We start from the raw sequence: 24,204 nt of genomic DNA on the forward strand, positions 1-24,204 counted from the left end.
TCTCGAATTTCTAGGTTCTTTTTTTGATCATGGCTTTCAGGTAGTCCGGTAATTTTTAAGTTATCTCTCCTGCATCTATTTTCCAGGTCAGTGGTTTTTTCCAGTGAGGTATTTCACATTTCCTTCTATTTTTTCATTTGTTTGGATTTGTTTAATAGTATCTTGATTTCTCAGCTTCCATATGCTCCAATCTAATTCAGAAGGAATTCTTTTCTTCAGTGAGCTTTTGAGATTCTTTTTCCATCTGGCAAATTTGGCTTTTTTAGGGCATTCTTCTCCTGATTGCCTTTTTGACCCTCTTTTGCCATTTCAGTTAGTCTGTTTTTTAAGGTGTTATTTTCTTCAGTCAGGTTGTTGACTCTCATTTCATAATTTTCTTTCATCGTTCTCATTTCTCTTCCCAATTTTTCCTCCACTTCACATATTTGGTTTTCAAAATCCTTCTTAAGGTTCTCTGTGGCGTGTAACCAGCTTGTATTTTTCTTGGAATCTTTTGGTGCAGGAGTTCTGACTTCACTGTCTTCCTTATGTTCCATGCTTTGATCCTTTTTGTCTCCAAAATAGCAGTGTAAAATTGAATTGCTCTGCTTGCTTTGCTTCCCTCGTTTGCTCATCTTACCACTCAATTACTTGACTTGGGCTTTTTACCACAGCAGGACTCTGCTACCAGACATGGGAGCTTTGTCCCAATCTCTGGGGTTTTCTCACATGCTGAAGGTATTAGTTGTGTGCCCTCTCAGAAGCCTCCACAGGTTCTGGCAGCTGGTCACACACCCCAGGATCTCCACCCAAGACAGTGATGCAGATCCAAGCAGTTTAAAGCAAGAGCAATTACCCCCCAGAATGGTCACTTGGTCCCCCTACAATCTGCAGGCCAGGAGCTGAAGCTGCCATGTGGCTGTAGCTGCATGGCTGCAGCACCTCAGCAGCTTCTCCCTCCAGGGGATAAAGGCCAAACTGCACTCCCAAACTGCTGGATGCCAAAGTCCACACTGCACCGACCTCTCACTTTATCCTCAGCATCTATGTGTTGATAATTCTGGAAAACACCACGAGTTCTGATAATCTGAAGTTCCTAAAGCTGGTAGCTGCTCATGCTGCCCTGAAGCTTAAACCTTGGGCTTGCACAGTGCTGAGCTTGGCTCCCAGAGCGCTGCGCTGGCCACTTCCTGCCAGCCTGCCAGGCTGTCCTCAGCAAGAGGTTAGCTTTTCTGTGTCATTTTGCAGTTTCTGTAGCTCCAAAGTTTGTTCAGAGTCATGAATTGGAGGAGGTGGAATCCAGAGCTGCATAGAAGTCCTGTTTCAATATCCCCCTTTCAGTTTTGATACTAGTAATTTGGTTTCCTCCCTCCCTTCCTTCCTTCCTTCCTTCCTTCCTCCCTCCCTCCCTCCCTCCCTCCCTTCCTTCCTTCCTTCCTTCCTTCCTTCCTTCCTTCCTTCCTTCCTTCCTTCCTTCCTTCCTTCCTTCCTTTCTCCCTCTCTCTCTCTCTCTGTCTCTCTTTCTTTCTTCCTTCCTTTCTTTCTTTCATCAAATTAACCAATGGTTTATCTATTTTTTTTTCATAAAACCAGATCTTAGTTTTATTGATTAGTTTAATGGTTTTTCTATTTTCAGTTTTATTAATTTTTCCTTTGATTTTCCGATTTTCCCTCCTCAAAATCTGTTTTGTTCTGATTATTGCTTTCATTAAAATGCCCCCCTTTTCTGTCATCCCTACCTCCTTCTCTTTTCTCCTTCCCCTTCTACCTCCCTGTTGGGTTAGATAGATTTCTATCGCCAGGTGAGTGTGTATGTTAGTCTTCCTTTGAGCCAATTCCAATGAGAGAAAAGTTTGTGTTGCCTGCCACCTTCCTCATTTTCCCTTCTACTGTAAAAGCTCTTTCTTTCACACCTCTTTTATGTAAGGTAGTACCTCAGAGTTGTTTCAATTTCCATTCTGTAATAAATAGTGATTTAGACCATTTTTATATGACTACAGATAGCTTTGATTTCTTCATCTAAAAACTGCCTATTCATATCTTTTGACCATTTGTCAATTGAGGAATTACTTACGTTCTTATAAATTAACTCAATTCTCTATATATTTGAGAAATAAGGTCTTCATCAGAGAAATTTCCTGTAAAATTTTTTTTCTGAGTTTTCTGCTTTTCTTACAATTTTGGCAGCATTGGTTTTGGTAGTGAGCATTACAGCATATAAAAGGGATAACTTTTATTTCATTACATTAAAAAATCTTTGCACAATCTCTTTTTTGGTCATAAATGATTCCTTTATCCATAGATAGGACAGGTGAATATTAAGGATAAGTTCAATTCCTTTTCTAGTTTTTTTTAATTGCACGCCAAATTTGTTGATATACATTTTCTCTCTTTTTTTTGATGTGTTTAAACATATAAAATTTCCCCTAAGTATTTCTTTGGCTGATCCCACAGATTTTGGTATGTTGTCTCATTGTTGCCATTTTCTTTAATGAAATTATCACTTGTTTCTGTGATTTCTTCTTTGATCCACATTCTTTAGGATTAGATAATTTAGTTTTCTTTTTTTTTGGAGGGCAATTTGGGGTTAAGTGACTTTCCCAAGGTCACATGGATAGTTTTTGTGTTAAGTGTCTGAGGCCGGATTTGAACTCAGGTCCTCCTGACTTCAGGGCTGGTGCTCTACTCACTGCCACCTAGGCACCTCCAATAATTTAGTTTTCAATTATTTTTTTAATCTATGCTTTATAAGCCCTTTATTGAGAGGAATTTTTATTGCTTGATAGCCTGAAAAAGGTGTATTTAGTATTTCTGGTTGTTTTTATATTGGTTTTTGAGGGTTTTAATGCTCTTAAGTATATGGCTAGTTTTTGTCAAGGTGCCATGTACAGCTAAGAAAAGGTGTACTACTTTAGATTTCTATTCACTTTTCTCCAGAGGTCTATCAAATCTAACTTTTCTAAAATTCTATCTCCTTAACTTCTTTCTTATTTATTTTATGGTTAAATTTATCCAATTCTGAGAAGGGAATTTTGAGGTCCATTACTAGTATAGTCTTACTGTATTACTAGTATAGTCTTACTGTATTACTAGTATTAATCTTACTTACATCCTTTAACTCATTTAATTTTTCCTTTAAGAATGTGGATGGTATACCATTTGGTGCATGCTATGTATGTTTAGTATTGATATTGCTTCATTATCCATGATACCTATTAGCAAAATGTAGTTTTCCTGCTTAACTCTTTTGATTAAGTCTCTGTTTTGCTTTTCCTTTCTCTTATTTCAAAATTGCTATGCCTTCCTTGTTTACCTCAGCTGAACCATAATAGATTCTGCTCCAACTCCTTATTTTAACTCTGTGTGTGTCTTTGTATTTCAAGTGTATTTTTGTAAAGAGCATGTTGTTGGAATTTTCTTTATAATCCATTCTGTTATCTGCTTCCATTTTATGGGTAAGTTCATCCTATTCACATTCACAATTATAATTACTAGTTGTGTATTTTCCTCCATCTGATTTTTCTTGTTTCTCTCTCTGTCTCTCTCTGTCTGTCTGTCTCTGTCTGTCTGTCTCTCTCTCTCTGTCTCTGTCTCTTTGTCTTTCTGTCTCTCTATGTCTCTCTCTGTCTCTGTCTGTCTCTGTCTCTCTGTCTCTGTCTCTCTGTCTCTGTCTCTGTCTCTCTGTCTCTGTCTCTCTCTGTCTCTCTCTCTCTCTCTCTGTCTCTCTGTCTGTCTCTCTCTCTTTCCTGTCCCTCCTCAAAAATCTGTTTTGCTTTTGACTACTGCCTCCCTTAATTCGATCTACCTTATTTTAACTCGCTTGTACATTTTCATCCATTCATTTACTGATCAAATTCTCCTGGATATTCTGTCCTTTTTGGAATTTTGAAATACTGTTCTCTCTTGGTTCTCTTACATGTTTGACTCCTTTTGTTGTACTACCACTCTCCCCACCCTGCTTTGAGTGTACTCCAAGACTCTGTCCTGGGCCTTCTTTTCTCTATACAGTTTCTCACAATTCATTCTCATTCATTTTTATTATTATCTCTAGACAGATATTTCTCAGGTCTGTATTTCCAATTCTGATCTTTCTTCTGAGTTCTGATCCTACCCCATTAACTGCCTAATGAGCATTTCAAACTAGATGTACCATAGGTATCTCAAACTCACTATGTTCATCCCTCATAATACAGAACAAAAATAACAAGTTAAGTAAATCTAATCAATGAATCAAAAAAGTCTGATATTATGTGCAGTGTTCCATGGCCACGATCCTCAACCTTTTGCAAAGAAGGAGGAGTGGGATCTTTCCTTTGCAACCAAACATATCAGAATAATTTTGTATCTTTAAGTTTCCACAATTTTGTCATTGATATCCTTATCTTAGGTTTCTATCTACTCTAATCTAGATTCCACACAGCTGCCAAAATGCTCTTTCTTAAGTTCAGATCTGATCATAGCCCTCTCTTCAATAAATTCATCTTGCTCCTTATTGCCTCTGGGATCAAATATAAAATTCCTCGTTTGGCATTTAAAGCCCTTTACAGCTTGACCCCATACCACCTTTCTAGTCTTATTAAGCATCAGTCCCCAGCAAGGTCTAGCAAAACTCACCTTTTCTGTTTCTGAGATGCTGTACTACTGGGGTGTGTTAGCACTGGCTGCCTCGCATTCTTGGCCTATGCTCTCTCCTCAGTTCTGCCTTATAGCATCTCTCTGTGCCTTCAAGGTTTAGCTCAAGGACCACCTTCTGCATGAAATCTTTCTTGAGCTCTTCTTTTCCAGCTGGTAGTGCCCTCCCCACACTCCTACCTTTTACTTAGCTTGTGTAGACTTATATGTACATGTTTTCTCTCCATGCCCACTTAGAATAGAAACTCCATTATTTGCATTCATATACCCAGAGCCTAGCACTGTGCCTGGCACATTCTATGACTTTTTTTCTTATAAAATTGAATCCATTCCTTATCTAACTTGGATATGAAATTCTTTGTAGAGAAATTTGCTGAAAAAATTTCCCCATTTGTTTTTCTTCCAGTTTTAACTGTATTTGTTCTTAGTGTAGAAACTTTTAAATTTTGTTATCTAAATTGTATATTTTTTCTTCTGTGATCCTGTTTATCCTGAACTCTTTTCATAACCATAGTGGCAAAAGGTATTCCTTGCTCTTCTTTCCACTCCCACCTTTTTAAAAATCTAAGTCATGTTTGAAACTTGTTTTGGCATATGATCTGTAGAGGCACCTGGGTGGTGCAGTGAGTAGAGTTCTGGGCCCACAGTCAGGAAGATCTGAATTAGAATCTAGCTGTGCAGCCCTGGGCAAGACACTTATCTCCATCTTCGTAAGTCATAAAATGAATATAATAATTATTATTATTATTACTTATGTAGTGCCTATCATGTACCAAGCTAATAGCACCTGCCTTCCAAGGTTGTGGTGAGGATCACATGAGGTAATATTTGTAAGGCACTTAACCCAGTGCCTAGAACATAACAGGTGCTTAATCAATGTTTGTTCCCTTACCCTCCTCTTTATCTATTGTCTACCTATATGTTGTGAGATACTTTTGTATATGGTTTGAGATATTGTTCTATGCCTGATTTCTGCTAGACTACTTTCCAGTTTTCCCATGAGTTTTTGTTGACTGGTGAGTCCTTACTCCAATAGTTGCATCCTTTGAATTAATTGAACACTGTGCTACTATGTTCATTTGTTAGGTACCTAATCTGTTGCACTGATCAGCCTCTATTTTTTAATTAATTCCAAATAGTGTTTAATGATTATTGTTTTGCATTATAGTTTGAAATCTGATATTGGTAGGCTCCCTTCCATCCTAATTTTTTCATGATTCCTCTCAATAGCCTTGACTTTTCTCCAGTTGAGACTTTTCTCTGGTTCATCATCACTTTTTTAACCCAATAAACTAATCCTTTGATTGTCTGGTAATTGATTTACCGAATAACTTAGTTTATGTGTTGTCATTTTTATTAAATTCTAGTGACCTACCCCTAAGTAATTAATATTTCTCCAAATATTTTGATATATTTATTTCTGTAAAAAGCATGGCAGTTATGTTCTTATAGTTCTTGTGTATTATAATAGATAAACTCCAATATATTTTGTAGTTATTTTGAATGGAATTTCTCTTTCTATATCTTTCTCCTAGATTTTATTGCTAATATAAGAATGTTTATGGCTTATGTGGATTGATTTTACATCCTGAAACTCTGCTAAAGTTATTATTTCATTTAATGTTTTTTTGTTACCTCTTTTGCATTCTTTAGAGAAAACTATCATGTCATCTGGAAAAAGTGAGTTTTGTCTCTTCTTTGCTTATGTTTGTTTATTCCCTAGGTTTCTGTTTTTGCCCTGTTGATATAATTAGCATTTTTAGTACTATTTTAAATAATAGTGTTGATAATGGACAACTTTACCTCTGACCTTCTAGAAAAACCTCTAATATTTCTCCATTACTTCTAATGTTGGGTCTTTGTTTTAGATAGCTACTACTTAACATATTAAGGGTCTGTTTGGTCCTATGCTTCTTAGTGTTTGATCAGAATTAGGCATTCAATTATTGTCAAAAGTATTTTCAGCATCTATTGATTTAATCTTATTGGTTTTATTATTTTTGCTATTAATATTGTCTATTATATGACCCAATTATAGGTTTCCTTATATTAAAACAACCTTGCATTTGTGGTAGAAATCCAATTTGATCATAATGTATGATCGTTTTAATATGTTGTAACCTCTCTGCTAATATTTTATCTCATATTTTTATTATTAGGGGCATTGATCTATAATTTTATTTCTCTGCTTTGTCTCTCCCAGATTTAGGTATAAAGACTATATTCATTTCTTAGAAAGATTTTGAAAGGATTGATCCTATTCTTTTGTATGCAAACAGTTTATGTGATGCTAACATTATTCTTTGAATATTTGATAGCTTTAATTCTTAAGTCCAGCTTACCCTGTTCTCCCCCTAAGCCTTTGAGAGTCCATTTATGATTTGTTAAATTTTTTTCTGATACTGCATTATTTAAATGCTTTATTTCTTGTTAATCTGGGTATCTTAGTAGCTAATCTGGGTATTTTAGTAGCAGAATGCCTTAAATAAGAGCTTAGTAAATGCTTGTTGACTTGTAAATATCTGTCCATTTCTTCTAAATTGTTAGTTTTGTTGGCATATGATTGGGCAAAATAGTTTCGAATAGTTCCCTTTATTATGTTGTTCATTCAGTTGTTATAAATTTTCCTTTTAAATTTTTTGTAGTTTATTTTTCCTTTATCTCCCCTTTTCAATCAAACTTGCTAACTATTAATTTTAAAAATTAAATTATAGTTTTTATTTTTTTTACAAATTCAGTGGGGTTTTTTTGCTTTCAATTTCATTAATCTGTTTTCATTTTCAAAATTTCTACTTTGAGGGATAGTTGGGCTTAAACTTTTTTTTTAGTGCTTTATATTGCTCGACTGATTTATTGATTTGTTATTGCTCTCTTTGTAGATGAATAAGTTTAGAGTTTTCTCTCAAGAATACTTTAGCTCAATCCCATAAGGTTTGATATTTTGTTTCATTGTTGTCATTTTCATTGTAGAAATTTTTGTTTGTGACTTGTTCTTCAATGCATCAATTCTTTAGGATTAAATTGTTTATTGTCTACTTAATTTAATCATTTATTCAGTGATCCTTCAACATAATTTTATTGTATTAGGTCAATAAAAGATATATTTAGTGTTGAGTTTGACCCACAGATTATAATTTGTTAACCTTTGACCTAAAGCATAATATAATTTGCTCCAACCAATTTTTTTAACTCTGTGAATTTTTTGCTTTTTAAGTATGTTTCCTATAAGCATGTTATTGTAGTCAGCTTTCTAATCCATTCTGATATTCTTTTCAATTTTGTAGGTAAGTTCATCCTATTTACATTCACAGTTTTGAATGTTAGTTGTGCATTCTCTTCCATTCTGTCTTGTGCTCTTTCTCTTTCTCTGCTTCACTTCACCCTCATTACAAAGAAAATGGTGGTGAATAAAGGAATTTCCTTACCACTAGTGATCTATAATTTAAAAAGTCTTTTCTCCCTCTTCTCTTCCCCTTGCCTCAGTCTTGATCATAGGTTTTTAGTTTTAGTTTGCTTCCTTCTTTTAATTTCTCTTTCATTATTAACTTTCCAACATTGAGATTTGTTTTGCTTATGCTTCCCTTGCATCTATCCTATTTTTCTTTTTAATCCTGTCCTTTCCTCTCCTTGTTACTGCCTATTTCCATGTTATGCATAATGCTTTTCTTTTCTTATTTTTAATTGTTTGGTACTTTATTTCCCCCCAGTTACATGTAAAAACAACTCAACATTTATTTTTAAAGCCTCGAGTTCCAAATTCTCACCCATCCTCCTTCCCTAACCCCCTCTTTTTGAGAAGGCAAGTAATTGGATATAAGTTATACATGTATAGTTATGCAAACCATAAGAGTCATGTTATGAAATAAAACATAGACAAAAAACTCAAGAAAAATAAAGAAAGTAAAAAAAAGTGTGCTTCAATCTTTATTTGTACGTCATAGGTTCTTTCTCTGGGATTGGATAGTGTTTTTCATCCTAATTCCTTCAGAATTGTCTTGGATTGTTGTATTGCTGAGAATAGCTAAAAATAATTTACAGCTGATCATCACACAATATTGCTGTTACTTTGTATATAGTACACTTCACTTTGCATTAGTGCATGCAAGTCTTTCCAGGTTTTTCTGAAAGTATCTTGCTTATCATTTCTTACAGTATTTCATCATAATCACATACCACAACTTGTTCAACCATTGCCCAATTGATGGGTGTCCCCTCAATTTCTAAATCTTTGCCCCCCCAAAAGAGCTGCTTTTTTGTATATATAAGTCCTTTTCCTTTTTTAAAAATGTCTTTTTAGATACAGATCTAGTAGTGGCACTCCTAGGTCAAAGAGTGTGCACAGTTCTATAGCCCTTTGGGCATAGTTCCAAATTACTCTACAGAATGGTTGAATCAATTCACAACTCCACAAACAATGCATTAATGTATCATTTTTCTTACATCCCTTCCAACATTTGCCATTTTTCTTTTCCTCCCTATTAGCCAATCTAATAGGTATGTGATAGTACCTCAGAATTGCTTTAATTTGCATTTCTCTAATCAATAGTGAGTTAGAGTATTTTTTCATATGGCTATAGATAGCTTTGATTACTTCATCTGAGAACTGATCATGTTTTTTGATCATTTATCAATTGGGGAATAGCTCTTATTTTTATAAATTTGAATCAGTTCTCTATATGTTTGTAAAATGAGGCCTTTATCAAAGAAACTTGCTTCAAAATTTTTTTCACAGTGTTGCTAACTGTATTATAACATCCTATTCCCCACTCCCATTTATTTTATTCTCTCTCCTTTCACCCTGTCCCTTCTCAAGTATTTTTCTCCTTACTACCCCCTCCCTCAATCTGTCCTTCCTTCTATCACATACTCCCTTTTCTTATCCCTTCCCTCTCCTACTTTCCTATAGGGTAAGATAGATTTCTATACCCAATTGTATGTTATTCCTTCTTTGAGCCAATTCTGATGAGCGTAAGTTTCATTCATTTCCCCTCACTTACTCCCTCTTCCCCTCCACTGTAAAAGTTTTTTCTTGCCTCTTTTATGTGAGATAATTTACCCCATTCTCCCTCTCCCTTTCTCTTTCTCTCAGTATATTCCTCTCTTACCCCTTAATTTTTTTTTAGGTATCATCCCTTCACATTCAATCCACATTCAAGCACAGTTGTGCTCTCTGTCTATATGTGCTCCTTCTAACTACCCTAATAATGAAAAAGGTTTTATGAGTTACAGATGTCGTATTCCCACATAGGAATGTAAACAGTTTAAACTTATTAAGTCCCTTACAATTTCCCTTTCCTGCTTACCTTTTTATGTTACTCTTGAGTCTGGTATTTGAAAGTCATACTTTCTATTTAGCTCTGGTCTTTTCATCAAGAATGCTTGAAAGTCCTATATATCATTGAATCTTCATTTTTTCCCCTGAAGGATTATACTAAATTTTGCTGGGTAGGTGATTTTTGGTTGTAATCTTAGCTCCTTTGCCCTCTGGAATATCATATTCCAAGCCTTCTGATCCTTTAATGTAGAAGTTGCTAAATCTTGTGTTATCCTGACTGTGACTCTACCATGCTTTAATAGTTTCTTTCTGGCTACTTGCAATATTTTCTCCTTGACCTGGGAACTCTGGAACTTGGCTAATATTCCTGTAAGTTTTCATTTTGGGATCTCTTTTAGGATGTGATTAGTGGATTCTTTCAATGTCTTTTTTACCCTCTGGTTTTAAAACATCAGGTCAGTTTTCCTTGATAATTTCTTGAAAGATGATGTCTAGGCTCTTTTTTTTGATCATGGCTTTCAGATAATCCAATAATTTTAAAATTATCTCTCCTGGATCTATTTTCCAGGTCAGTTGTTTTTCCAATGAGATATTTTATATTGTTTTCTATTTTTTTCTTTATTTTGATTTTGTTTTATTGTTTCTTGATTTCTCATAATGTCATTAGCTTCCATTTCTTTCATTTTAATTTTTAAGAAATTATTTTCTTCAGTGAACTTTTGGATCTCCTTTTCCATTTCACCAATTCTGCTTTTTTGAGGCATTCTTCTCCTTATTGACTTTTTGGACCTCTTTTTATCATTTGGCCTAGACTTGTTTTTTTTGTTTCTTTTTTTTTAAAGCATTTGGGGTTAAGTAACTTGCTCAAGGTTACATGGCCAGTTATTTCTGGGTGTGGTGCTAAGTATCTGAGCCCAGATTTGATCCCCAGGTCATCCCGACAGTGGAGCTGGTGCTCTTACTCGCTGAGCCACCTGGCCGCCCCTAAGCAATTGGGGTTAAGTAACTTGCTCAAGGTTACATGGTCAGGTGTTTCTGGGTGGGTGCTAAGTGTCTGAACCCGGGATTTGATCCCCAGGTCATCCCAATACTGGAGCCGGTGCTCTTACTCACTGTGCTACCTGGCCACCCTCTAGACTGTTTTTAAGGTGTTATTTTCTTCCGTAGTTTTTTTGTGTCTCCTTTACCAAGTTGTTGATTCATTTTTTTATGATTTGTTTAGCATCACTCTCATTTCTCTTCCTAATTTTTCCTCTACCTGTCTTTCTTGATTTTCAAAATCCTTTTTGAGTTCTTCCATGCTCTTGGACCAATTCATATTTTCTTGGAGGCTTTGGTTATAGGAGCTTTGACTTTAACATGTTCTTCTGAGTGTATGTTTTGATCTTCCTTGTCACCATACTAAGTTTCTATAGTCAGTTTTTTGTCCCATTGATTGCTCATTTCCTCAGCCTATTACTTGACTTTTAATTCTTTGTTAAAGTAGGTCTCTGCTTCCAGGGTAAAGGATGTACCGTCTCATCTTCAGGGGTTTTGTGCAGCTGTTTTCAGAGATACCCCTAGAGATGTAAGTTTTCATTTTTTTCCAAGGTGGTATGATCTTAGGAGAGGTGTGTTTACTATTCTCCTGGCCTGTGCTCTGGTCTGTGAGCAACCAGAAGCACTCTTTTCTGCCCTGAAACTGCATGGAGGTTACCCCCTCCACTGTGGCTACAAGCTCTGCTCTGCTAGTGTTCCTCCTCATTTTGGAGCTGCCATCCAGGACTGGGCCCTGGATCTGAATATGAGCAAAGCTACAGAGTCCTGCCTCGGTGCTAGCAGAAAGATCCCTGTAATCTCTTTCTGATCACTTGTTTCACCTCCTTGCCATCTATGTGATAAGAGCTCTGGAAACAGCCATTGCCATTGGTGATTCAATGGCTCCCAAAGTCTGCTTTTGGTTTGCTGGGGCCTAGACTGTGCTAGCTGGGCCTTCACTGGATTGTGTTCTTTTCTCACCCTGGAGCAACAGACCTTTCCTACTAATCTTCCAAGTTGTGTTGGGCTGGAAATTTGTTTCACTCCATCTTTTTGTGGGTTCTGTTGCTCTAGAATTTGTTTAGTCATTTTTTAAAGGTGTTGGGAAGGGTTGGGGGAGAGCTCAGGTGAGTCTTGGCTCTGCCTCCCATAATACTTTTGTTTATCATGTTTTATGTGTGTATGTGCGTAAAAATATATGTGGTTCTGTGTGTGTTCAATCTTCCTTTGATTCAGATGAAACTGAGATTCATTTAGTACCCAGCTGTTTTGTTTTTTGTCTTTTCCTGTGTGTATAATTGTCGATCAATGCACTGTATGTGAGAAAGTAAATTCCTCCCCTTTCTCCTCCTTTTCTTCCTAGTATATTTCCCTTTCTCTCTCAAATTCTTCTTCTCCTAAGACCATCAAAGTGGAACAAAACCATCTGCATTCCCTTCCTCTTCTTAATTTTTTTAATGTAACCCTTAAAAACATTAGTGTTCTGAAAGAACATTCTTTCTTGTCCCTTATTAGAATGCAAACAATTTATCATTTTTATTCTCAATTTATTTATTTTTAGTTTTCAACATTTATTTCCACAAGATTTTGTTACAAATTTTCTCCCCATCTTTCCCCTATCCCTACCCCAAGATAGTGAGCCTACTGAATATCCCTTCCCCCAATCTGTTCTCTCATATCCTCCCCCCATCCTCCCCTAACTTTCTAGTAGGGCAAGATGGATTTCTATACCCCAGTGCCTGTATATCTGATTTCCCAGTTGCATGAAAAATTTTCTTTTAAATATTCAAAAAATTTTTCATGATATGTTCCCTTCCAGTTGATCAAATGTACCTACTTTTCTGTGTTTCTCTTGACTCCTGCATTTCAAAGTTTCTACTTAATTCTGGCCTTTTTATTGTTGTTGAGTTGTTAAGTTGTGTCAGACCCTTTGTGACCCCATTTGAGGTTTTCCTGGTAAAGATACTGGAATGCTTTGCCATTTCCTTCTCCAGCTCATTTTACAGATAAGGAAACCAAGGCAAACAGGGTTAAGTGACTTGCCCAGGGTCCCACAGCTAGTAAGTGTCTGAGGACAGATTTGAACTCCGATCTTTTCTTCCTGATTCCAGGCCCAGCACTATCCACTGTGCTACCTAGCTGCCTGGCCTTTTCATTAGGAATGTTTTAAAGTCCTCTATTTCATTGATTTTCCCCTATAGGATTATTTTATTGAGTTTTGCTGAATAGATCTTGTTTGTCATCCCTTGTATTTTGCCTTTAGGAATATAATATTCCTAGTTTGCTAATTTCTTACAGTAGTAGCTTTATTATATGATTCTGACTATTGTTCCTTGGTACTTGAGCCTTTTCTTTTTGTGTGTTTGCAGTACTTTTTATTTGACCTGGAAGGTCTAGATTCTGGGTTATGATGCTTGTTGGAGTTTTAGCTTTGGAATTTCTTTCAGGACGTGACTGGTAAATTCTTTCTATTTTTGTTTTACCTTCTGATTGTAATACAACATGGCAATTTTCATTTAAAAGTCCTTCAAGTATAGTGGCCAGGCTAATTTTTTGGTCACGATCTTCAGATATGTCAGTTGAGTATTTCTTTCTCCTTACTTCTTTGTCATCAATGTCTTATCCATTATGAACAATGATCTTTTCCTTTATTCGATCTACTTCTTCTCAGCACAGCTAAAAACAAACAAAAAAACTTCATTTTGTTGTCCTTAACATTCATTATCTTTTGAGATTTAGAACTCCTGAAAGTATTCTAAAGGGACAATGCCAGTGTTCTGTATACATTATTTTGTGTTTACTTACCCTTGCTTTTCCTCTTCTCTACCTGTTTTTAAAAAATTCTGTGATGGTCACTGAAACTCCTTGTGAAGACATGCCCCTTTGTTTAGACAGCTAACCCTTTTCTTCCTCTTTGGAATTAAAAGTTTGTGTTGGGAGATTTCATTCTTGAGAGTTTCTGTTCCTTCTTGGACTATCCATAAAATCTTTAGGATCTTTCCTCTAAACTCTTTGAAACTTGTTCTCCTAAAACTTAGGGTGACACTATGCCTAACTTTCCTCTTTTTTTTTAATAACATTTCTAAGGTAGATAGTTGTTTTTCATTGATAATTTCTACTTTCAACACCATTTTTCTAATTGTTTAGAATTAAACAAAAATAACTTCCCTTTATTTATCCTTCTACATTTTGAAGAATGGAATTTCCAATTAGGGAAGTCAGTAACTGCTCTGCCATGGGCAGCAGGAGAGCCAAACTGATTTCTAGATGGTTGAAAATTTCCATTATTGCCATATTATGCTTTTGGGCCAGGTTTGTAACGTGTTTCCCAAGCTCTTTACCTTTGCCTTTTTCTGACTGCATGGTCAGGTATTCCATGGTGATATTGCTCCCTTTTCTTTATTGATCCTTGCCCAAAAGCTTTTGGGCCTACTCAGGACTTGGGGTCTTTTGTTTCATCTCTTCTGTTCATTTACACATCAATAAGTTATTTCATTTCTTTGGAGAATTCAATGTTTATTGAATTGAAATGAAATAAATTGAAGAAAGAAGGGAGGGAGAGAGATCAAATTCGGCCCCTTTTTCTTCCTCTTAATCTAATAAAAATTGGTGGAGTAGAAAGTTTAAGCTGTAGCTAAAAACAATTTTTGGCATTATATATGACTTTCAGATATTTGTGAAATGATCAACAGAACAGTCAAGTGGGAACTACTCAATCTAATGCAAATGTTTCATATATGTGTTTGTATGTATGTGTATATATGTGTATATGTATATATATCACTGCATATATATTTGGATCACAATATATTTTCTATATATGTGTGTGGATCTATCATCTATCTATATAAATACTATTTTGTTATATTTGTGCTTAAAACCATAAGCTTTTGGATAAATCATAAAATACTACATGTTAAATGTGTGTGTATGTAAATATATATGTGTGTGTATATACATGTGTATGTATGTGTATGTAGATACAAAATAGTTAATGTTCTAGTCACTCCCTTAGAGAAGATGGCAATTGTTTTCTCCTACCAAAACTTCCGTAGAGAAATTTTCAAAGTTCTTTAGTAACTCAGAAATTAATTTGAAAATTATTGATTTTACTACCTTTTAGGGGAAAATAAATCTTGACTATATATTATTTGAAAGTAAATTGTATTTTCTTTAAAAGACTCAAAAATTCAGGCTGATTTTCCTCTAATTATGTTAAATTAATGAAGTTAAATTATTTAAGAAAGGTATTGATTATTAGATCTTGCTATTAAACAAGAAGTAATATGGAAAGTATGTTTTGTTACCATGTTCTTTATGCAGCTGGAACTAGTTTCTAAATCCAGCATGACATTAAGATTAAGAAATTAATCTGAATGCTAATATGATTTCACGTAGTTTACTTTAAAGCAAATGTATTCCGTTAAGTAAGGTAATAGTAACTATATACCACTCCTTTGTAACTTTCATTTTAATCAGTCAATCTTGTGTTTAGGAGACAGTAAATGTTTCTTATCAATATAAATGCATGTATATGGAATTAAAATACAACAAGCTTTAAAAACCAGAACTATCAGCTTCTAATCTATTAAAAATTAAAAATATGAATATTCCTTCTACCACCTTTCTATCTATGACAGTGTTAAATCTGAAAAAAATACAATTTGCAGTTTTTCTGCTGGAACATCTTTTTTGGCAAAAATAAATAGTAATACAATAGAATTATGATTACTTACTTTATTTGCTTCTCAAATACTACTAGTAGCAAATGATTCTTTCTTGGATGTTTAATTTCATTAGTGATTGAAAGTAATTAATTACTACCTTTGAATTGTTTTTCATTTTATAGGACATTCTTTCTGCCAACAGATGTCTTTCTGCTTGACTGAACTGCACCTCTGGTCTTTAAAGAACAACTTACATATTGAAGGTAAGTCAGCTCTAGACTAATTTTATCATTCTTTAAAGAAAAATAACAAAATTGAAAAATACTTAATACCAAAGACTGAAAACTCTAGTTGAATAATTATTGTTTTTTCATATTGAAGTGGCTTGCATTCATTTAAGCTTTAATGTTTGCAAAGTACTTTACATATGTAAACTCATTTGAATATAAAAATATGTTGATAATTAGTTATTTATAAATTAACTTATTATTAAATATTATAGAATTGCTTCTTATGATCTCAATTAGCAGCATGTTTATTTCAACTTGCATTCAAGTAGAATTTTCAGTAGTGAAAGTTAATTTTGTTGTGTCTGATTTTTTTTTGTTCTTAAGATGCACATTTACAATTTTATTCTAGGTTTCCATTATTAGCTATTTTCTATTCATTAATATTAGTAGGCTCACTAATAATAGACTAATAATTTGATAGTAAAATAATATTTCATACATATGCAGGGAAGATACCCAATTACTATTACATTCTTTCATTTTCTTAGTAGTTTAAATGTTCTGGGTAGGAAAAAAGTGCTTTGCACTATAGAATAAACCGTAGGTTCCATTACGAAACAAGTATTTAAAATTATTTTCTTTAATTCTTTGAGTTCCCTCCCCCCCCCCAAAAATAACGTTTTGATTTTTTTATTTAGGAAGGCAAGCTTACCTTATTAACCTATAGTTTCGGGGTTTTTTTTTTGGTACATACATGTTTAAATTAAAACCATAAACTTTTGAATTCATTAATGGTAAAATACCATATGTAAAAACTACTATTCTGTGTAATGCCCCAAACATAAAACGATCCCCTATTCTTGTTTCCTACTTTTATGTGAATTATGCATTTGGATTATAAATATACCAGTGTATTTCAGTTTTTGTTTCATATGGATGAGAAAGTAGTCACACTTAAGAACTACTTCTGTATTTGCTGTGAAAGCCACATTAAAAAACCACAAAAGTTATTGCTTCCTTTACAACTTTGAGTAATATCAGTGAAAGTTATTTTATGTTAACTTTAGCCATGTTTAAATATTTTTAAATATTTAAATACTTTAATGTCTCAACATTCCTGATTAATTGAGAACATAATACAAAAATAGCATCAGGTATACTATATATACCTTGTTCATGACAAGGTGATGACTTAATGGATGAAAAATAAGTTTAAAAAGATAGGTAATACTGAAATGTTTCTGTTTTTGCAGGAAGAAATTTACATATATCTGTGTGATATATGTGTATATATAAACTTTCAAAAAGTCGTCATTGAAAGTCTGTGAAAACAGAAATATTAAGTTTAGATAGAGATATTTGCGGCACTGAAGTCGCCTAACCTAAGGATTTTCAGTATAACATTCAGTCTGGGGTTTAGAAAAGATGAATGTATGCCCTTACTGTATTTTGCTGGTGAACACTGTTGACAATGTACCTTAGAGCTAATAGCTGAATTAAAAAGGAGTAATTCCACTAAGATTAACTTTTTTGAAAAATGTTTCCTGTCATTCAGCTTCCTCATTAAAATTAAAATTAATTTTAATTAAAATATTATTCATCTGTTGCTAGGATTTTAGTGTTACTACCTAATTAGAATGAAGTGTTGACTGATGCAATGCAAGCTAGTGGTTGAGAAACCCTGTGCATTTTATTGCACACAATCTGCAAAATCAGACTTGGATAAGTCTATGTACTAGAGATATAGTTAATGTTATGATTCAGAATGCTTTCATGGAAAGCCCAAACAGTGATATTAACACAATATCCCTATGTCCTTAGAAGGCTAAGTGAGGCAAATAGAGAGGCATATTATTAGCACCTGTGGGTAAGTAGAGAAAGCCATATGTGGAACAGTTTAGGAACTTTTCCAAGTTCACATAACAACAGTATAAGAATGGAATCCAACATTATCTGAAAGTCACTTAATGGCTATATTTCAGAGACACATGGGGAAATATGGGTTTTTTCCCCTCTTTATTAAAAGAAACATTGAAATTGTATGTAAAGTCTGCAAGGCATGTTGCTCATTTGTGATTCTTTAAAAGTGATAGAAAAGTTGCACAGATTGAGGATAGACATTCATTTTAGTTATAGTACACAGAACTCACAATGGTGTTTGTACTTAGAACTGGTTCCATATCTGGCCTTGGATATCAGCTACAGGGCAAGTATGTATAGCTAGACTGTTCTGGACTTAGTTCTTTCTCAGAATCTAAAATACCTTTGCCATCTAAAACTGGAGCTGTATATAGAGTTGTTTCAAAGGAGATGGAGTCCCTAGGGCTGTTTGTGACCTGGGTAGTTCCAATGGAGCCAAAGTAAACAATTGGTTTTGAGGTAGTGGCTTTACTTAGCCCTATGCCAGAGACCTAGTATTTGGAAGTGGGGATTTGGCTTAGTTTCAAGTTCTGTAATTCAGATGTCAGAGAACTGGGGACTCTCTCTGCTTGCTACATTTCTAGACTTTCATATTATAGCTTAGGTAAAAGTACAGACATGGAGTTTTAAACTGTTTGGAATAAAAATACAAATTTAGACAAATAGAAATAAATTGCTCAATTCAAAATACAAGTACAATTGTGTGTTGAAAGGGACAACCTAAGTACAAATAACTGCTCTGTTTGGATGAGAGAAAAGCTGTCAAAGTTGCATTTAGTCGCTAGGGGGCAGTCCACACTGCACTCAAATATATCAGCAGTAGTCCTTTTGTCATTATGGAAGGACAATTTATGTTACCCAAAGGAAAACACAAGCTGATTATTTCAGTACAGGAGTTGAATGGAGGAAGGTATTCATATCTATATCTATATAAAAGAAATGCTTTTTAAAGTTAATCTGTTTTTCTGTCATTAAAGTTTGAGATAGAGTTAATATTGCTCAAGCAATATTAACTCACCCTTCAAAACAGCCCCATCCCAGTTAGTTCTGGTATAGCCACGGCAATAGATCCTAATTTGAATGACCCTTGGATGTTCGTTCTCCTTAATCCAAGGCAGCCCAGGGAAGTTTATGCCCTACCATACTTCCCGCCGTCCTTTCAGCAAACTGGCTATAAATCTGTGGATGACCAAGTTGTTGGTGGGTCTTGCCCAAGGGATACAATCAATTACAGGATAGAATTAGTATGGGTCCAGGAATGCTGGACTGAACTCTAGAGCAAGGAGGATCACAGCCCCAACCAACATTCTCTCCAGGTCACTGTATTCATTCTTAATTAGCTGGTTAGAATATTCTTCTTGGGTTTTCTTCTGGAATTTCAACTGCTAAAATCCAATCTTACTTAGTCTCCCCCAACCTCCCAAAGCAATTTACCATAACTTAATGTTATTTCTTCTCATTATTTAGACAGAGACATTGGGACCTACCAGTATTATGAGAAGAAAGACTCAGGTAAAATAAGTATACTATTAACATTTAAATTAAATTAAATATCCTAGATAATAAAAAAATAAGAATTTTAGAACACCATCCATATTATCTCTAGGAATGGATTATACAGGAAAAGTCTACTTTACTTTCCTAGAAAATCTCAAAGTTGGCATGTTTTTCATATAACATAGTCGTTTTAATGTGAGGTAGCATGAAAAGTTTATATTTTTATATTGATCAGACTGATTGCTAGACTGTCCAGTTCCTTCTATTAATTGGCATCCCAGTAGAGGGCATCATAAACGCGTAGGACTGCACCTATGCCGTGCTCCTGAATCCTCACCTGGTATCTGAAATAGGCATTTCTGAGTGAATGATCAATTTTCTTTATCTGATTAATCCTGTTAATCCTAGAAGTTTCATGATGGGCCAAAAGGTCTTTCCAGCTAGAGTTACTTCCTGTTTCAGTCCAGGTTAAGGTAGAACTTGTGTGGGCATCCCGAGTGCTTAGCTTGGTGGTTAATATGTTGTTTCCATAGTTCTGTTGACAGACTGACTCAGCTTCTGGTCAGGATTCAGTTGCAGCTCACTTCACTATCTGATGAGATTGGAGGCTCAAGAATATTGGTCCACCTGTTGTGCTGAATAAGCCTTCTTTCACTGCAAATTTAAGATAACTCTCTATGAAGTGAAAACAAAGCTGTCTTCTTTGTAGATTTGTGTTTACTTTATAATATATATTTATATTATATTTAATTTTTAATATAAAATAATATAATATAAATTATATAAATTAATATTTTATGTATTTATTTATAAATAAAGTATATTTATTATAAAAATATATATTTTTAAATCTTTATAGTAATTTTATGACAAAAATTATAAAGTTGACTACTAAACTTTTCCTGCTTCTCCCCCCCCCCCAATAGTTTTACCAACAGATCATGGTTACTTAGAAGAGAAGCAACAATTGGCAGAATGTAAGCATCTTTTATGGTTTTTTTTTTTAAGAATTGCTACAAAATTATCATCTTTTATTGTTCCTTATGTTTGTGACACAATAATTAACATCCAGCTTTATGCACAAAGGTATTTCTCATCCTGGAATAATTTTTTGTTTTATGTTCACAGATTTTTATTGCTTTAGTGAAATGAAAGCATTAATAAGAATCATGACTTAGATCTCACTGATTGAGTCAATTAAAACCTATGCCTTACCAAAGTTTTAGTAGGTATATTTTATATAAACATAATAATATGACTATTAACTACACTCATGAAATGAACTTATGTTGACTTTTACTTTCATAGTGAATGTTTTGTACTGTGAGTAATATTAATACTCAAATTACTATAAATATACAAATTTTAAAATACACACTTTATAATTATTTAATAAAACAGTTTAATTATTGTAATTCAGTAAATACAGTTTCAAAAATAAAATGCCTAAAACTTGTTTTACTTTCATTTAGAATGGAGGGGACTTCCATATACAACTTTCAAAAAATTTTATTATTGACTGCATCAAGAGTGTTCAAGTTTATTGTGTTTAGAATTAAGTTGATTTAGAAAAAAAATAAGCAGCAAAGTGATTTTACTGTGATAACTTAGCTGCCACAATTGACTATGTAACTCTTCTACACTATTATTTAGAATCATAACCAGATGCATAAATAATATTTTTATTCATTTTCATATTAAACATATAGCATCATAATATATTTAACATGTATTAAATGCTTCTTTTTAGCCAAACTGATTTTAATTCCTTGATGTCTATAATTTTTAAATGTGTGTTTCTTATAGCTAGATTTCATTTAAAAAATAAATGCTTTTAAAAAAAAATTTTATCTTAGAGATTTTTAAATATTTAAAGTACTTTTTCAAAAAGATAATTTGTTTAAGCATAAGAATGTTTCTAACTTTGTCAATATTTTCCATTTAAATCTGGCTTATCCTCAGCTGTTGGTTTTTCTGGTTGGGTATAAGTCCAACTTTTGGTGCCAAATTTTCAATTAATCCCAGTTTTGCATTTATTAAAAATAAGTACACATGTGGCAGTTGTATTCATTAATTATCTCCTTTATTATATGAAAATAATGTATTTGAAACTCTGGAATGACAATTTTTGATCTGAATTTTCCATTTGCCTAACCTTAATGATTATTTAAGAAAGAGTCAGATACCTGTACTTTAATGAACTAGATTCTCAGACCTGAGAAATTTACCCATTGTCTCTGAAGGCCATTACAAAATTATAGTTACTGAGGTCATTACTTGTTAAAATATTGTTCCTATAGTGAAGCTTTTCAAAAGGTTATCATTTGACAGTGGAAATGAAACCTATTCCATCTCAATTATATATATATATATATACATATACATATATATACATATATATTCACTTTAAATTTTATAATCTATTTCTGTTAGTGAACAGAATTTTTTTTCTATATTGATTTTTTAAAAATCCATGTTTATCTAAATGCATTCCATGTTTTGTTTGCTAGCACGAGATTATCCTTGGATACTCAAGAATCGACGTCCAGAAAAACTTAGAGATACTCTCAAGGAATTGGAGGTACCTTTCACAAAGTTTTAAGAATCACAACAAACAATCTTTGTTATAAACTTCTTTCAGCAGTTTGAATTTTCATAAAGGATCAGCCCTTCAGGTGATGATAACTTTGCTTTTGTCCAGTGAGCAGCTTCCAAACAGACGCATCTTTGTTTGTGTGGCATGCTAATCTCCTCTGCTTGAAAATCAGAAGCACTTTAACTGATAATGACAGTATGTATGCATGTCTATATGTATTTGTGTACTGAGCGGCCAATTCTCCTCTCCTTTGTTTTTCTGTGTCGTTTAGGAGCTGATGCAAAACAGTCGATGTGTGTTGAGCAAATGGAAGAACAAATATGTCTGTCAGGTAAAACCGTATGACATGATTTCTTGACATTCAGCCAATGGAGCCGAAAATTACCATTCCTGTTTTTCTTAGGTTTTAATGTTAGTCTGTGGGGGGAAAAAAACTCCTTAAAGGGGAAAATGTCATACTTTAGATTCTATTTACTAAGGAATACAAACTAATACAAGGCAATCAAATTGACTGTCATCCCCATTAATCAATACAGTTGTACTGGTAGAATAGCAGCTTTCAATGTCTAAATGTGAATAAAATATTTTAAAATATTATATGGAGCATTAAACATTTACTAGTATGAATAGTGTTCATGAAAAGTGATTATGCTAGATGACAGAAAGCTATTATAGTATGGAATATCCATAGGGGAGGGAATAAGTATGTATATAATACCTACTGTGTGCCAGGCTCTGTGCTAAGAGCCTTACAAACATTATTTCATTTTGATCAATAAATATAAACAGCCCCACGACCTTTAGGAAAGCAAGTGGATTGGAGTTAGACCTAAAATAGGGAAATCTATGTAGTTTTAGGAGCTATTGAAGCGCCTTGAGCTTAATGTTGAGGTAAATCTGGGTCCAGAATATAAGAAAGGTCCCAATTAATTGTCCTACTTTATCATTGGTCATCATATATTCTCAATTCAATGAATAAGTGCATCCACTTTGGTCAAAGGTAGCAGACTCTAAAAAGTCCATATACTTGTAAAATATCTTCCTGCCTCTGGTCTCTCCTTTTTTTTTATTCTGCATTGTTGCATTAATAACACAAAGAATGATGCTGTTAACCCTATGGGATATGTTTTCCTGTTTCAACTAATCAATAAACAAGCATTTATTAAACATCTACTGTGTCCAGGGACTGTGCTAAGTGCTGGGAAAAGGCAAAAATGGTCCCTGTCCTTGAGGGACTTACACTCCAACAAGGAAGACAACATATAAATGCAAGATAGAGACAGAAGAGGTGAAAGGCAACACAAGAGATAAAGATACAGGAAAAAGTTATTGTCAGCTTAGCCATTTTCTTTACAGCTCCTGGGGTGGTGAATGGATGTCTATCACACGCATTTGCCTTTAACATCTAGGGAAGTTTTAGGCCCATTTGTCATAAACTGTGATTTGCTATAGGTAATTTAAAAGTGCCCATGTCTTAGTGTATTTATGCTTAATAATGTTTAATATTTCAATTATAATCAATGCTTAATATCTCCTTCACCCTGGCTTAGTGGATAGAGTGCTTGACCTGAAGTCAGGAAAGCTTGGGGTCAAATCTTGCCTCAGACACTGATTAGCTTTATGGTCATGGGTGACTCATTTAACCCCTTTCTGAACCTCAGTTGCCTCATTTGTAAAATGGGAGTAGCAACGCATATAGTACTTACCTCATGGAGTTGTGATGCTCCAGTGAGACAGTGTGTATCTATAGTGTTTTGTGAACTTTAAAGTGCTATTTAAATTTCAGGTATTATATTCATTATTCTCTCATGAATGCTGCTTAAAACAATGAAATAAATAATCTTTGAGCTGGAAACGGTGTTCCCTAGAACTCTGGTGATGTAAAGTAAGCTCTGTGAGGTCAGGGACTATCTTTTGCCCCTTTTTGTATTTCCAGTGCTTAGCATAGTGCCTAGTATATAGTAGGTGCTTAATAAATGTTTATTGAATGATTGAAAGGGGCTATCCAGCACAGTGCTGAACTTGGAGTCAGGAAAACCTGAGTTAATATTCTGCCCCAGACACTCGGTAACTGTGTGGCTGGACAAGTTGTTCTGTCTCTGTTTCTTCGTCTGTAAAATGAGGGGGTTGGATTCAGTGGTCTTTAGAGCCCCTTCTAGCTCTAAATCTGATTATCTGATCCCATTCTCTTCCTGGGTGATGGTGCAGTGAAAGGAATGTTGGTCCTGGAGTCAGGAAGACTCGAATTCAAATCCAGCCTCAGACACTTAGTAGCTGTGTGAAGCCGAGCCAGTCACTTCACCTCTGTCTACCTGTTTCCTCAATGTGAGATGGGGATAATAATAGCACCTACTTTCCAGGGTCATTATGAGGATCATTTGAGATATTTGT

The 24,204-nt window shown here is 34.3% G+C and overlaps 1 protein-coding gene across 12 annotated transcripts in view; it reads left to right on the plus strand.

The window, feature by feature from the left end:
• WDPCP (WD repeat containing planar cell polarity effector) overlaps positions 1 to 24,204 on the plus strand; it is a 519,354-nt gene that overhangs the window by 223,756 nt on the left and 271,394 nt on the right. For 7 of the 12 annotated variants that reach the window (XR_011164621.1, XM_069068989.1, XM_069068992.1 and 4 more), the window contains 6 exons: positions 6,265 to 6,291; positions 15,753 to 15,833; positions 19,188 to 19,232; positions 20,144 to 20,194; positions 21,728 to 21,798; positions 22,085 to 22,144. Coding sequence is in view for 11 of the 12 variants with exons in the window: in XM_069068989.1 (XP_068925090.1) it covers positions 6,276 to 6,291; positions 15,753 to 15,833; positions 19,188 to 19,232; positions 20,144 to 20,194; positions 21,728 to 21,798; positions 22,085 to 22,144 (324 nt within the window). In the remaining variant the exon portion in view is untranslated. The remainder of the gene's footprint in view (positions 1 to 6,264; positions 6,292 to 15,752; positions 15,834 to 19,187; positions 19,233 to 20,143; positions 20,195 to 21,727; positions 21,799 to 22,084; positions 22,145 to 24,204) is intronic. The other 5 variants (XM_069068996.1, XM_069068994.1, XM_069068997.1 and 2 more) reach the window with 1 other exon arrangement.

Source organism: Petaurus breviceps, unplaced genomic scaffold, assembly GCF_028583685.1.
Source record: "Petaurus breviceps papuanus isolate PSGF00001 unplaced genomic scaffold, PetGlider_PUasm1.0 90775, whole genome shotgun sequence".
Lineage (NCBI taxonomy): Eukaryota > Metazoa > Chordata > Mammalia > Diprotodontia > Petauridae > Petaurus > Petaurus breviceps.